The 12,059-nt window shown below is 42.1% G+C and overlaps 1 protein-coding gene across 1 annotated transcript; it reads right to left on the bottom strand.

Annotated features, from left to right (window-relative positions):
• Positions 1-401: 401 nt before the first annotated feature.
• On the bottom strand, positions 402-10,259 carry INHBE (inhibin subunit beta E). Its single transcript, XM_063444770.1, has 3 exons — positions 9,999-10,259; positions 9,548-9,895; positions 402-1,255 (listed from the first exon to the last, which is right to left on the bottom strand). Exons 2-3 carry the CDS (start codon positions 9,885-9,887, stop codon positions 522-524), a joined length of 1,074 nt encoding a protein of 357 aa, XP_063300840.1. The 5' UTR covers positions 9,888-9,895; positions 9,999-10,259; the 3' UTR covers positions 402-521.
• Positions 10,260-12,059: the final 1,800 nt, after the last annotated feature.

The raw sequence follows: 12,059 nt of genomic DNA, 5'->3' as shown, positions 1-12,059 counted from the left end.
GAGTCTCTCCTTTCTATATGGCCAGAGAGGTAACCATAAAAAAACCCTACCTCTGTCTCTAATCCAATCTCCAAAATTTAGTATCACATGTCCATACTTACATAAACATCATCTTATGTTAAAATTAAATCTTTAAATCCTCATAATAGAAAAAATGTATCTGAGTGACAATGACTATTAAAGATTAAAAAATTTTAGCAAGTAATACAAAATTCCTTGGACACAAACCAAACTAGTTTGCTTTATTAAAAGCAGATATATATACAATAGTGTTATATTATTGTAAATCATATCCATTGCCTGCATCAGATAGATGTAAGATCAGATCGAAAAAGATATATATATCTTTTTTTTTGATTATTATTATTATTATTATTATTATTTAAGCAAGTTGCATTTGAATTTGCATTGCTCAGACAGTCCCACCTAGAATGTATGTTTCTCAGTATAGGAGGTTCACACTTTTATAAAACCAACACTTGGTCAGATATTTCATTAATCAGTTAAAATGGAAGAGTGCATTATGTGCAACCACAGCTTTCCACTATCATATCAGGAATATCTGTCTTTACAATGGCATTATTCTTATCAAAGTAAAGCACTGACAATGGCCTCCGGTTGGTGGGAATACAACAGGAGCTAAGGCTAGAATACACATTGTTAGCCTTGATAAGGCTAAATATAGCAGTATGACTAGATGCAGCAATTCCTGGTACTCTGGACAAGTGTATAGGACATCGACCTTCACATAGGTTCATGTTATAACCCTCTGGCTTGATAATCCAGTCACTCCATCCAATCTCTTTGAAATCAATATAAAAGTTCTTAAGACAGCACATATCCATATCACTTAAGCAGTCTGTAATATGCCTACGATTACGAGATGCCTCCTTTATGTTGCGTGCCTTTACAACAAGGAATGGGTGCTGGGAATCAGTAATATTTTTCATCAGTGGCAAATAGTAGCAATTTAAACACTTCAATTCCAGATATATGTTCTCATCTCCATCATTAAGAACTCTTTTGGTGAGAGATGGCAAAGGTACGGTGTACCAACTGTTCCTTACAACTTCAATTTTAACCATATCTTCTGATGACTGCTGATTGAGTAGAGATGTTGTGAGACTTAGGGTTACCTTTCTGCCAGGAACCGTGTAAAGATAGAGCCATACATCAGCATGAATGATCTCCTGTTGTATCGATTTCTCAGTGGACAGGTGGAAATGAAGGGTGGCTCTAGTAGTCTCTGAGTTGTCTACACATAAAGAACAAATTACATTATTAAACACCAATTTCAAGAAATAATGCAAGCTAAACAAGAGTGTATATGTGTTATAGGAAAGTAATTAAATGATTATGTAATTAAATTACTATGATAAGCAATCTTACTTTGGGTAACAGAATTAAAATTTCCCTTTTTTTTTTAGATTTTATTGAAGTAATATCTTTTTTGTTATAATCAGAAAAGGCGAATGGGAAAAGTCCATTTGATCAGTAACATGTTGCAGAAAAATAGAGCAGGAATAGACAATTTATACACTTGTATCAACATTTAACAATGTAGGTAGGTGTGTTGCAGTGTGGGTGGCAATAGGAGCATCTCAGGCTGTAGATTGCATGAATCGTAACAAAGGTTCCCAGATGAGGGTGTAAAAACCATATGTATGTGATAGGGAATATGTAATTTCTTCCATGTGTCTCATGGATTCTACTTGTTGAATCCATTTTCTGATAGAAGGGGCTGAGAGTCATTTCCAGCAAAATGGTATAAATAAGTTAGCTGCGGTGAGGAGGTGATTGAGCAAGATATGTTGAGGCCTAGTCGTGGGAGTGGTATATAAGAGGAATAGCATAGATGCCTTTGATCGTGTGGATGAGTAATCCGATTCTATCCCAGAACACGTGTATTGTGGGGCATAGCCACCAAATATGGCCTGGTGTGCCTCTAGATTGGAGGCATCTCCAGCATATGTCAGACATTCCGTGGAAGAACCGGCGTAGTCGCGTAGGGGTGTTATGCTATCTTGGGAGTATTTTGTAGTTTCCTTTGTGGGTCCTTTGTGGATGCTATTACTAACAGATGATTTGGAGAAGATTCGCTTCCAATTCTTCTCAATTCTTCTCAGTTATGGAGAGGTTTAGTTCTTCCTCCCACTGTTTGTGTAAGGTGGAGGGGTCGAACCATGATTCTGTTGTATGAGCTTATAAAACGTGGATAAGTGTTTTTTCTTGTTGTGTGTGGAGCAAGTCCTTTCATATGTCGTGCATGGTCTATTGTCCTGTGCTAGGTCCGGTTTCAAGGATATGAAGTGAGTGATTTGGTTGAGCCTAAATTGGTGCATGGTAGATGGTTGTGCAGTCGGGAACAAGTCTGAGAGAGGTTTGACTCCACTGTCATTGAGGATAGTCCCCAGCTGTAGGCAGGGAGAGTCGTGGAAACTCTTGAAGGGCTCAGTCTGAAGTGGGAGTATTTCACTTTTAGAGAAGTTAGCCTTAAAATTGGATTATCGATTGTATAGAGAGAGCTCTTCAATCAATTGTGGGAGGGACTGTTTTGGAGCTGAGATTGTGATGAGTAAGTCATCCGCGAATGCAGAGACTTTATATTTTTGATTACCTGCCTGGAGTCCCTGTATATTTGGCTGGTCCCTGATACCCTGCAGAAAAGACTCCAGGATTAGTATGAAAAAGAGTGGAGATGGTGGGCACCCCTATCTCGTACCATTCGTTATTTGTACTGGGTCTGAAACTTGGCCATTGATTCTAATTTTGGCAAATGGTTTAGAGTATATGTAAAATATCCACTTCAGCCAGTTAGGACCAAAGCCCAGCGCCTTCAACGTCTCTAGCAGGAGTGTCCAGTCCACCCTGTCAAACGCCTTTTCGGCATCGACAGTGAGGAGCAGGCTCTGGGTAGTGGATGGACGTGCAAGATGGATTTGATTATTTACCTTGGTTGTGTTATTTATGGCCTCCCTCTAAGGGCTAAAGCCCACTTGGTCATAATTAACCAAATCTTGTAGCAGAGGCTTAAGGCGATTGTCCAGAATTTTGGTAAAAATGTTTAAATCAATATTGATGAGGGAGATTGGTCGGTAGTTACCAAATTCCGATGGGTCCTTCCCTGGTTTGGGTATGAGGGCGATGTGGGCCGCAAGCGCTGCGACTGGGAGCGAGGTGGACTGTGTGAGAGAGTCACAAAAGGTTGAGACAGTTTGGGCAGAAATGTCTTATAATATATGTCTGAGAAGCCATCAGGGCCTTTGCCCCGTGGCATGATTTTACCACATTTATGAATTCATCCGGTGTGATAGGGTAGTCAAATGATCGTCTGATGTTTGGGGGGACTGTTTGTGTGATTCGGGTGGTGAGGAATTTTTCAATCTCTGCACTAGAGGGCGGTACTTGGCGTAAGTTATAGAGATTCAAATAGTAGTTATGAAAGGCCTTCGATATGTCTTGGTGGAGGTATGATGGTTCTCCCAAAGGTTGTTTGATCTTAGTGATAAATGTGGTTTGTCTGTCCCTCTGTAGCGCCCTGGCTAGTAAGCGGCCACATTGCCCTTCTTGTGTGTAGTGTGTGCAGCATTAGTTTACGCTTTATTTGGGTGTTTAATAATTGTTGCAAAGTGGATCTCTTGTCCACAAGTTGTTTGTAAACATCAAGATTAGCATCATGCTTATGAGTGTCTTCTAGGGACCTAATTTCTTGTGTAAGGGAGTTTTTTGTACCGAGATGATAGTGCAATGAGATGTCCCCTGATTACCGCCTTGTGCACTTCCCAGGTTATTGTTGGAGAGGTAAGTGGGATTGAGTTCTCGGTGAAATACTGGGATGTGGCCATTTGGGGCAGGGCCGGACTGGAAACTAAAAGCAGCCCTCGAAAAAAATTCTGTACCAGCCCAATAATGCGTCGCGCCAGCATAAAACTCTTACTCCAACGAAAGAACGCATATAGGGCTTCAAAATAAACAAAAGAGTGCCTTTATTTTAAGTAGACGTACATTTGCATGTAATCAATGTTTCAGTACAACTACTTTGGCTTATTAAGGACATTTTAGTAATGGTACTGAAATACTGAATGTCTGCAATTGCACAACTAAACAAAAATGAAGTTAGCTTGTTTATTTTGAAGTTCTATGGGTGCGCTCTAAACTTTAAATATGTTATGGTGCATGAGTATGCAACTAGCAACAAGACTGGGCCAATACATGCTCATTACATATATATATATATATATATATATATATATATATATATATATATATATATATTAATATATATTAATGACATTTATGTGTGTATTATGCATATATAAGTGTATATTACTATATGTGTAAATATTATAGGCATAATTATATGTTACTAATACACACATCAATATATATGTATATATATATATATATATATATATGTGTGTGTGTGTGTGTGTGTGTATTACTGTCAGGATCACATCAATTTCCCTCGTTTAGTGTATCTTGTCTCCAATTGTCTCCTTTTTTCTCTTACAGCGACCCTTGTGCATCTTTTACTTCATCCCAGTCCCTGTGTGTTTCTTTTTACCCTCCTCCAGCCTCTGTTTTTCTCTTTCCCTAGCCCCTTTTGTGTTGTTCTTAGCCCCAGCCAACAAACCTTCTGTGTCTCTTTCTCCCCTCTCCTCCCTGTCTCTCTTCCCCCTCTCCTCCCTGAGTCTCTCTTCCCCATCTCCTCCCTGAGTCTCTCTTCCCCATCTCCTCCCTGTGTCTCTCTCTTACCCCTCTGTCTCTTTGTCCCCCTTCCCTGGTGTCTCTCTATTACCCCACCTGTCTCTGTGTGTCCCCTTCTCCTGTGTCTCTCTATTACCCATCTCTTTGTCCCACCAACCTCTATGTCTCTCTATTACCCCTCTGTCTCTTTGTCCCCCCCTTCCCTGGTGTCTCTCTAATACCCCTCTCTTTATCCCCCATCCCCTGTCTCTCTATTACCCCTCTGTCTCTTTGTCCCCCCTTCCCTGGTGTCTCTCTATTACCCCTCTCTTTGTCCCCCCCCATTCCCTGTCGCTCTATTACCCCTCTGTCTCTTTGCCCCCCCTTCCCTGGTGTCTTTTAATTACCCCATCTCTTTGCCCCCCCATCCCCTGTCTCTCTATTACCCCTCTGTCTCTTTGTCCCCCCCCTTCCCTGGTGTCTCTCTATTAACCATCTCTTTGTCCCCCCCCCATCCCCTGTCTCTCTATTACCCCTCAGTCTCTGTGTGTCCCCTTCCCCTGTGTTTCTATTACCCCTCTATTTGTCCCCCCTTCCCCTCTTTTTGTCCCCCCTTACCCTCTTGTTGTCCTCCCCTTCCCCTCTATTTGTCCCCCCTTCCCCTCTATTTGACCCCCCCCCCTTCCCCCCTTTTTGTCCCCTTCCCCTTCCCCTATTTTTCTCTGTACCTGCTGCTACAGGAGGACTGAGGGAGGGGGCGGAGCTAACTACCATGCTCCCTCCCGGTTCCCATAATTCCCAGCATCTACACATCATAGAGTAATCCCTACTATATGATGTGTAGATGCTGGGAATTATGGGAACTGCGAGGGAGCTTGGTAGTTAGCTCCGCCCCCTCCCTCAGTCCTCCTGTGCTGACAGCTATGCTGCTATCAGTATCAGTGAGTGTGTCGCCGGATCGCTTAGGCGGCCGGCCGGCACACTCACTGATACTGACAGCAGCATAGCTGTCAGCACAGGAGATGGGGCTGCCGGCCGCAAGGTGAGTAATCAACCCAGGGTGTGCCTCCGGACTGGCCACCCGGCAGCACTGACATGTGGCCGGCGGCCGCGATTTTATTAAAATATAGGGAGCAGGGCTCCCTCTCACTCTCCAGCCCCCCAGGTGCCGCGGCCCACCGGGAAATTTCCCGGTATCCCGGTGGGCCAGTCCGGCCCTGATTTGGGGCTTCTAGTAAGGCAGAGAAGACAACTGCTTGTCTGCTCATGAAATCTGTAAGAGAGCTGCACAATCAGAGTGTTGCAAAAGTGTGAGGAATGTGGAAACAACCTTGTCAATAAATAGCTGTGGTATTGGTACAACAGCCAATAGTTAGTAGTGGCTACTAATTACCAACTGGTTTCTAACCACTATTTTTTCACAGGCTGAACAACATCTGATCGCAAAGATACCGACCACTGGTAAAGCAGAGAAACACACACTGTGTAAGTTTTCACCATAGCAACTACACCTTGCCAGTAAGAAAGGCTCACCCTGAGCATGCGTACTTCACCCTTTGATTGGACGTATTGCCAGATACATATCTATTTGAGGATCTAATTTTTGTTATGAGAGTTCTTCCTTTAAGTGACACATGCAGTTTTTTTAGTAAAGAATAATTTTTACTTTATATCACGTGTCTTTTCTTTAATATTATTGCTGCTAGATATGATTTTGGGGGTTTTAATGCAATGCTATATAGTTAAAGGGACAGTAACTCAATGAAGTGGTCTGGGTGCAGTGTCCCTGTCCTTTTAACTAGAGATGTCCCGAACAGTTCGCCGGGAACTGTTCGCCAGCAAACATAGCTTGTTCGCGGTCGCCGCGGCGGGCGAACATATGCGATGTTCGGTCCGCCCCTATTCATCATGGAGGTGGGAGGGTCTGGGATGGAGGGTCTGCTGCTGATTGGCTGGAATGTGTCTGCTGGCTGTGAGGTACAGGGTCAAAGTTTACTCAATGATGACGAATAGGGGGCGGACCGAACATCGCATATGTTCGCCCGCCGCGGCGACCGCGAACAAGCTATGTTCGCTGGCGAATAGTTCCCGGCGAACTGTTCGGGACATCTCTACTTTTAACCCTACAATGGTTACAGTGCAGGATTAAGTCCACTTCTAGTGGATGTCACTATGAAAGACACTTAAGGTACTTCCACGGCACTGGCTGTGTAAAAGTGGCACGGAAGACAACCTATAGGAGAGCATTTATTTAATGTTTTCCTATGGGTACGTTTGAATGTGCCACACATCCGAATTAGGTCACCAATGTTCCTCTATGAGGAGCACTGGATTGGCCATAGTTGTAGGAGGTTATGTCTCCTCTGTGAAGTCGCAGGAGATGAAAAGGTGAGCAGCACTGAACCTTGGGGCTGGAAAAAGGTAAGTAAAACATAACTTTTTTCACATTTTAATGCACCTGGGAGAGAGGGGATCACATCTAAGGTGTTAGCATTTAAGGATTAGCTGCAGTCGTCAGCAACAGGGCTGGAAACCAGTCAGAAAACAATTGCCAAGTAGCGATTAACGGGATCCAATAGAAAATAGCTGGAGCTGTTGACGGCTGCTTAGCAACTTGCTTTAAGTAATTCCTGGCAGGGAGTAACTTTGCGATGTTACTGGGGAAATTTTGCAGATGGTAAACAGCCAACCAGGGCTCGAGTCCTGCAGGAGTGCGTGGGAATGATGTTTTTGTACTTATTTTTCCCAACAGGAACACTGTTCCCACAGGACTGCCAGGGCCTAACAGAGGAGATCAAAGGATCTCTACAGGGCAGCACCAGCCAAGATAGGGCTCTCTCATCATTAATAGGCCGGTGGAGAGATTAGACATCTCCCTCACCAGCCCAGCAAACTTTAATGTCGGTGGAGCATAACTATAATACATGTACACTCGCAAACAAACACACAACATCCCCTAACTACACATAAAACACCTCAAACAACCTCTTTGGTATCCCACTTAGGGAGACACCAGAGACAAGGCACCAAAACGCAGTGCAAGCATATCATTGTATTTCCTTGCACGGGGCAAAACAAACACAGGGCATTCCACCCATCTTGCCGTGGTGGAAATCTTGGGTGAGTTCCCACACTTCTTTCCCAGGACTTGACCTCTGACACCAACAATAGTGACATGCACTTAAGAAACGTAAAGGGACACTCAAGACACCAAAACAACTTAATCTAAATTAATTTTTTTATGGTGCAAGGAGGCCGCTGGGGGCACTTTTACCTGAAGGGGTTAGGCCATTCTTGAACGGTTTATCCCCAAAGTTCCCTCCAGCAGCAATGTCCACTTCTAAGCGACCAGTTAAAAGTAGCGATAACATTGGAAAGAAACTCTTAATTGTCACTGTCGGGAATCAAACCTGTAACTTACATACTGCAGCTCGAGACTTAACCGCTGAGCTATCTCAACTGCATTGATATAGTGTTTATAAAAATAATAATTATTATTATTAGTAACAAACAGCCTCCCTCAAAATCTCTTGAACATAGTTCTCTGATAGCTAGCCAATTTTAAAATGTGTTATTACACTTTGCATTACATATATATTCAATAAGTCGCATAACTTCACCATCTCATTCATTATTGAATAGTTACTGTTACATAAACACCAGACTGGTCCTTATCTGCACCGTTACTATCAGTATATCTCTGCAGCTTGTTCAAGAATGAAAAGTACTTACATAACTGACTCCTACAACATATAATCTGCATACAGGCATTTGAAATCACTGATTGAGAAATACAGGCAGTCATTTCAAATATTGACATATATTTGCAGTCATTTGTGCAGTCAACCATTATGGGAGGTATAGGTCTACAACATCTGGAGATATAGCTTTCACCACCTCGGTTTAGAGGTTGGAATTTAGGAATTACAGTTGCACTGGGGATCACAGAATCCTTGGGATTTCAAGACATGTCACATCTATGATGTCTGTATTCCCTCCATTTGCTAGCATTCCACCATGTGACACTATAGGTCACACATAGACATGGTACTAGATAGTTAATATGAGACCAGTACCATATCTAATGTACATAATAGAGCATACTCATTGTAGAGCATACTTATGCTTGGGCATGTTTGCTGGAATAATTCTTAATTTACAGTAACGTGTGCTGATGCGTTTGCTAAAAATACGAGAAATAGATTAAGACAATTATGTTACATATAGAGATTCCAGCAAGAGATTCTATAGACTTCATGCTTTAGAGGCAGATCTACAGGTTATGAAACCTTCTGTTGTTATTCTAAGCTATAGAATGTTAGTAATAATAGCTAGCGCCTAACCTGATTGTGTTGCAGGACTTACTGTTGCTGGTAACATTTGATCATCAATTCTCTATAGCCTCTATGGTGCTGAAGAGGAAGTATGTTATCTCGCTGTCTTTCTTCACTTCCTCTTTCTCTCGCTATGCAGTCATTTTGTCTTTCAGATGTTATAAAGTTTTTTTTTCTTGTTTTATTAAATCAGTCTGTTCCTGTTTAAGGAAACACCTGACTAAGGATACTTAATTGCTTTGCTTTATATGTGTGCCTTAGTCTGACTCCTGCCGTTCTACTACTACACTTCTAAATTACAACATAAAAACTGTCATCATTATAATAAGGGACAGCAATGAAGTGGCAGTGCACGTGTTTACAAACTTACAGGGTTAAAGTGAATTTCAAATTTAAGACCCAAGTAGCGAACTTGAAGCATAGCTGAGCTATATTCAAGCATGGCTATTTTAACCTTTAAATTTGATATTCACTAAGAATTCACTTTGAAATCTCACTTTAGTGTTTTATATATAGCAATCACATACCTATGTCAGCAAAACTGATAATTTCATAATCTTGATTAGTGTCCAAGTCATCACTATCTTCTTCATTGTCTTTTGAAAACTCTGCTCCAGAATCAGGTCTCAAGTTCAGCCTCAGCAATGCTTCTTCCAAAGTCTGCCTGGAGACTGTGTGTGAGATGTTTGGCCGTTGCCTCAGGTTAAGCTTGTTCAGAATGTTCTGTTTGGCCACTTCTATGAGGATATCTTTGGTAGTTAGCCCGTCCAATGGCTGGCTGGACATGCTGCAGGCCGAACAGAACGGCTCTGTCAGGAGTGCCTGCATGGTAACCAGCAGCAGAGCAAGAAAGAGCTGGATTGTCATGGCGTAAACTGCAGAAAAAAAGATGGAAAACGCGTTCAGTAGCTTCCAAATAATTCTACCTGCGAAGATAACTTTTTCTATATGCCAGAGGTGAACATGGAAGCAACTTACCTAATTACTTTCCTCTTAAATGATAATAAAAAAGGTGAAGTTGAGAGGTGAATTTACTTCACATAGAGTCTAAAAATAGTTTTCATATTTCTAATATATATCACTGGCCATCAAAAAAAAAAATCTATCTATATAATTTCCAACTTCAAGCGCAGGTTCTATTGAGATAACATTTAAAAATAAGAACCAGCTCTAGCAAGCCTGCAGTGATGTAGATAATCCCTAGGTTTTACTGGGGAGTTAGAGCCTCTGGCTGCTTACATGGGTCTCACCGGTTCTAATTAACCTTACTTGAAAGTGTTTAAAAAAAAACAAAACACACACAATCCAAAGGGCAAAGTTTTCTATTCCCTTAGTGGTGTGTTTTGTTTTTTTTCACCAAATAAAACACAAATAAATAAAAGTCAACTGATAGGGAAAAGCAAAGATAAACATTGGCCTCTGAAAGTTCAGTAGTATAGCTAGTTAACCCTTCAGTACTTCCACATACACAGTTTACATTTACATATACAGTGAGGGAAAAAGTATTTGATCCCCTGATGCTGATTTGAAACATTTTCCCACTGACAAAGAAATTATCAGTCTATAATTTTAATGGTAGATGTATTACAACAGTGAGAGTCAGAATAAGAAAAAAAAAGTCCAGAATTCTGGCTCCCAGGTGTCTTTTATACAGGTAACTAGCAGACAATAGAAGGACTTTCTTGAAGGGAGTGCTCCTAATCTCAGCTTGTTACCTGTATAAAAGACACTTGTCCACAGAAGCAATCAATCAGATTCCAAACTCTCCACCATGGCCAAGACCAAAGAGCTGTCCAAGGATGTCAGGGACAAGAATGTAGACCTACACAAGGCTGGAATGGGCTACAAGACCATCGCCAAGCAGTTTGGTGAGAAGGTGACAACAGTTGGTGCGATTATTTGCAAATGGAAGAAACACAAAATAACTGTCAGTCTCCCTCGGTCTGCTGCTCCATGCAAGATCCAATGATCATGAGAACGGTGAGGAATCAGCCCAAGAAGGATCTTGGTAATGATCTCAAGGCAGCTGGGACCATAGTCACCAAGAAAACAATTGATAACACAATTGGTAACACACTACGCCATGAAGGACTGAGATCCTGCAGCAACCGCAAGGTCCCCCTGCTCAAGAAAGCACATGTACAGGCCCATCTGAAGTTTGCCAATGAACATCTGAATGATTCAGAGGAGAACTGGGTGAAAGTGTTGTGGTCAGATGAGACCAAAATAAAGCTCTCTGGCATCAACTCGCCATGTTTGGAGGAGGAGGAATGCTGCTTATGACCCCAAGAACACCATCCCCACCGTCAAACATGGAGGTGGAAACATTATGCTTTGCCGGTGTTTTTCTGCTAAGGGGACAGGACAACTGCACCGCATCAAAGGAACGACGGACAGGGCCATGTACTGTCAAATCTTGAGAACCTCCTTCCCTCAGCCAGGGCATTGATAATGGGTTGTGGATGGGTATTCCACCATGACAATGACCCAAAACACAAAGGCAAGGCAACAAAGGAGTGGCTCAAGAAGCACGTTAAGTTCCTGGAGTGACCCAGCCAGTCTCCAGACCTTAATTCCATAGAAAATCTGTGGAGGGAGCTAAAGGTTCGAGTTGCCAAATATCAGCCTCAAAACCTTAATGACTTGGAGAGGATCTGCAAAGAGGAGTGGGACAAATGTATAACTTTTTTGACATTTTGTTTTCTCTTTTTTTTTTTTTGTTATTCTCTAACTGTTAAAATACACCTACCATTAAAATTATAGACTGATAATTTCTTTGTCAGTGGACAAGCGTTCAAAAATTTAGCAGGAGATCAAATACTTTTTTCCCCTCACTGTATGTAATGAATTCATCCGCTTATAGTAATGCGTTTGATGGTATTTACCATCCTGACAGGAATAGTTGTGCCCATCTACAGCCGTGCGCCCGGATACCTGATAAACCCAGCATGTCTAGGGCCGCCGGCCGCTGTGGATCTATGTCACTTTGTAGCCTCATGACCGCCTATGGCCGCACGCACATTTTGGGGCCAAAGGGAG

Source organism: Pelobates fuscus, chromosome 1, assembly GCF_036172605.1.
Source record: "Pelobates fuscus isolate aPelFus1 chromosome 1, aPelFus1.pri, whole genome shotgun sequence".
Lineage (NCBI taxonomy): Eukaryota > Metazoa > Chordata > Amphibia > Anura > Pelobatidae > Pelobates > Pelobates fuscus.
This window is presented reverse-complemented; position numbering and strand designations above follow the sequence as displayed.

Coding starts and splice junctions, on each gene's coding strand:
- INHBE (XM_063444770.1), bottom strand. CDS start 9,887: ATGACAATCCAGCTCTTTCTTGCTCTGCTGCTGGTTACCATGCAGGCA. Junction 1,256..9,547: donor TATCAGTTTTGCTGACATAG/GTATGTGATTGC, acceptor CTTTATGTGTAG/ACAACTCAGAGACTACTAGA.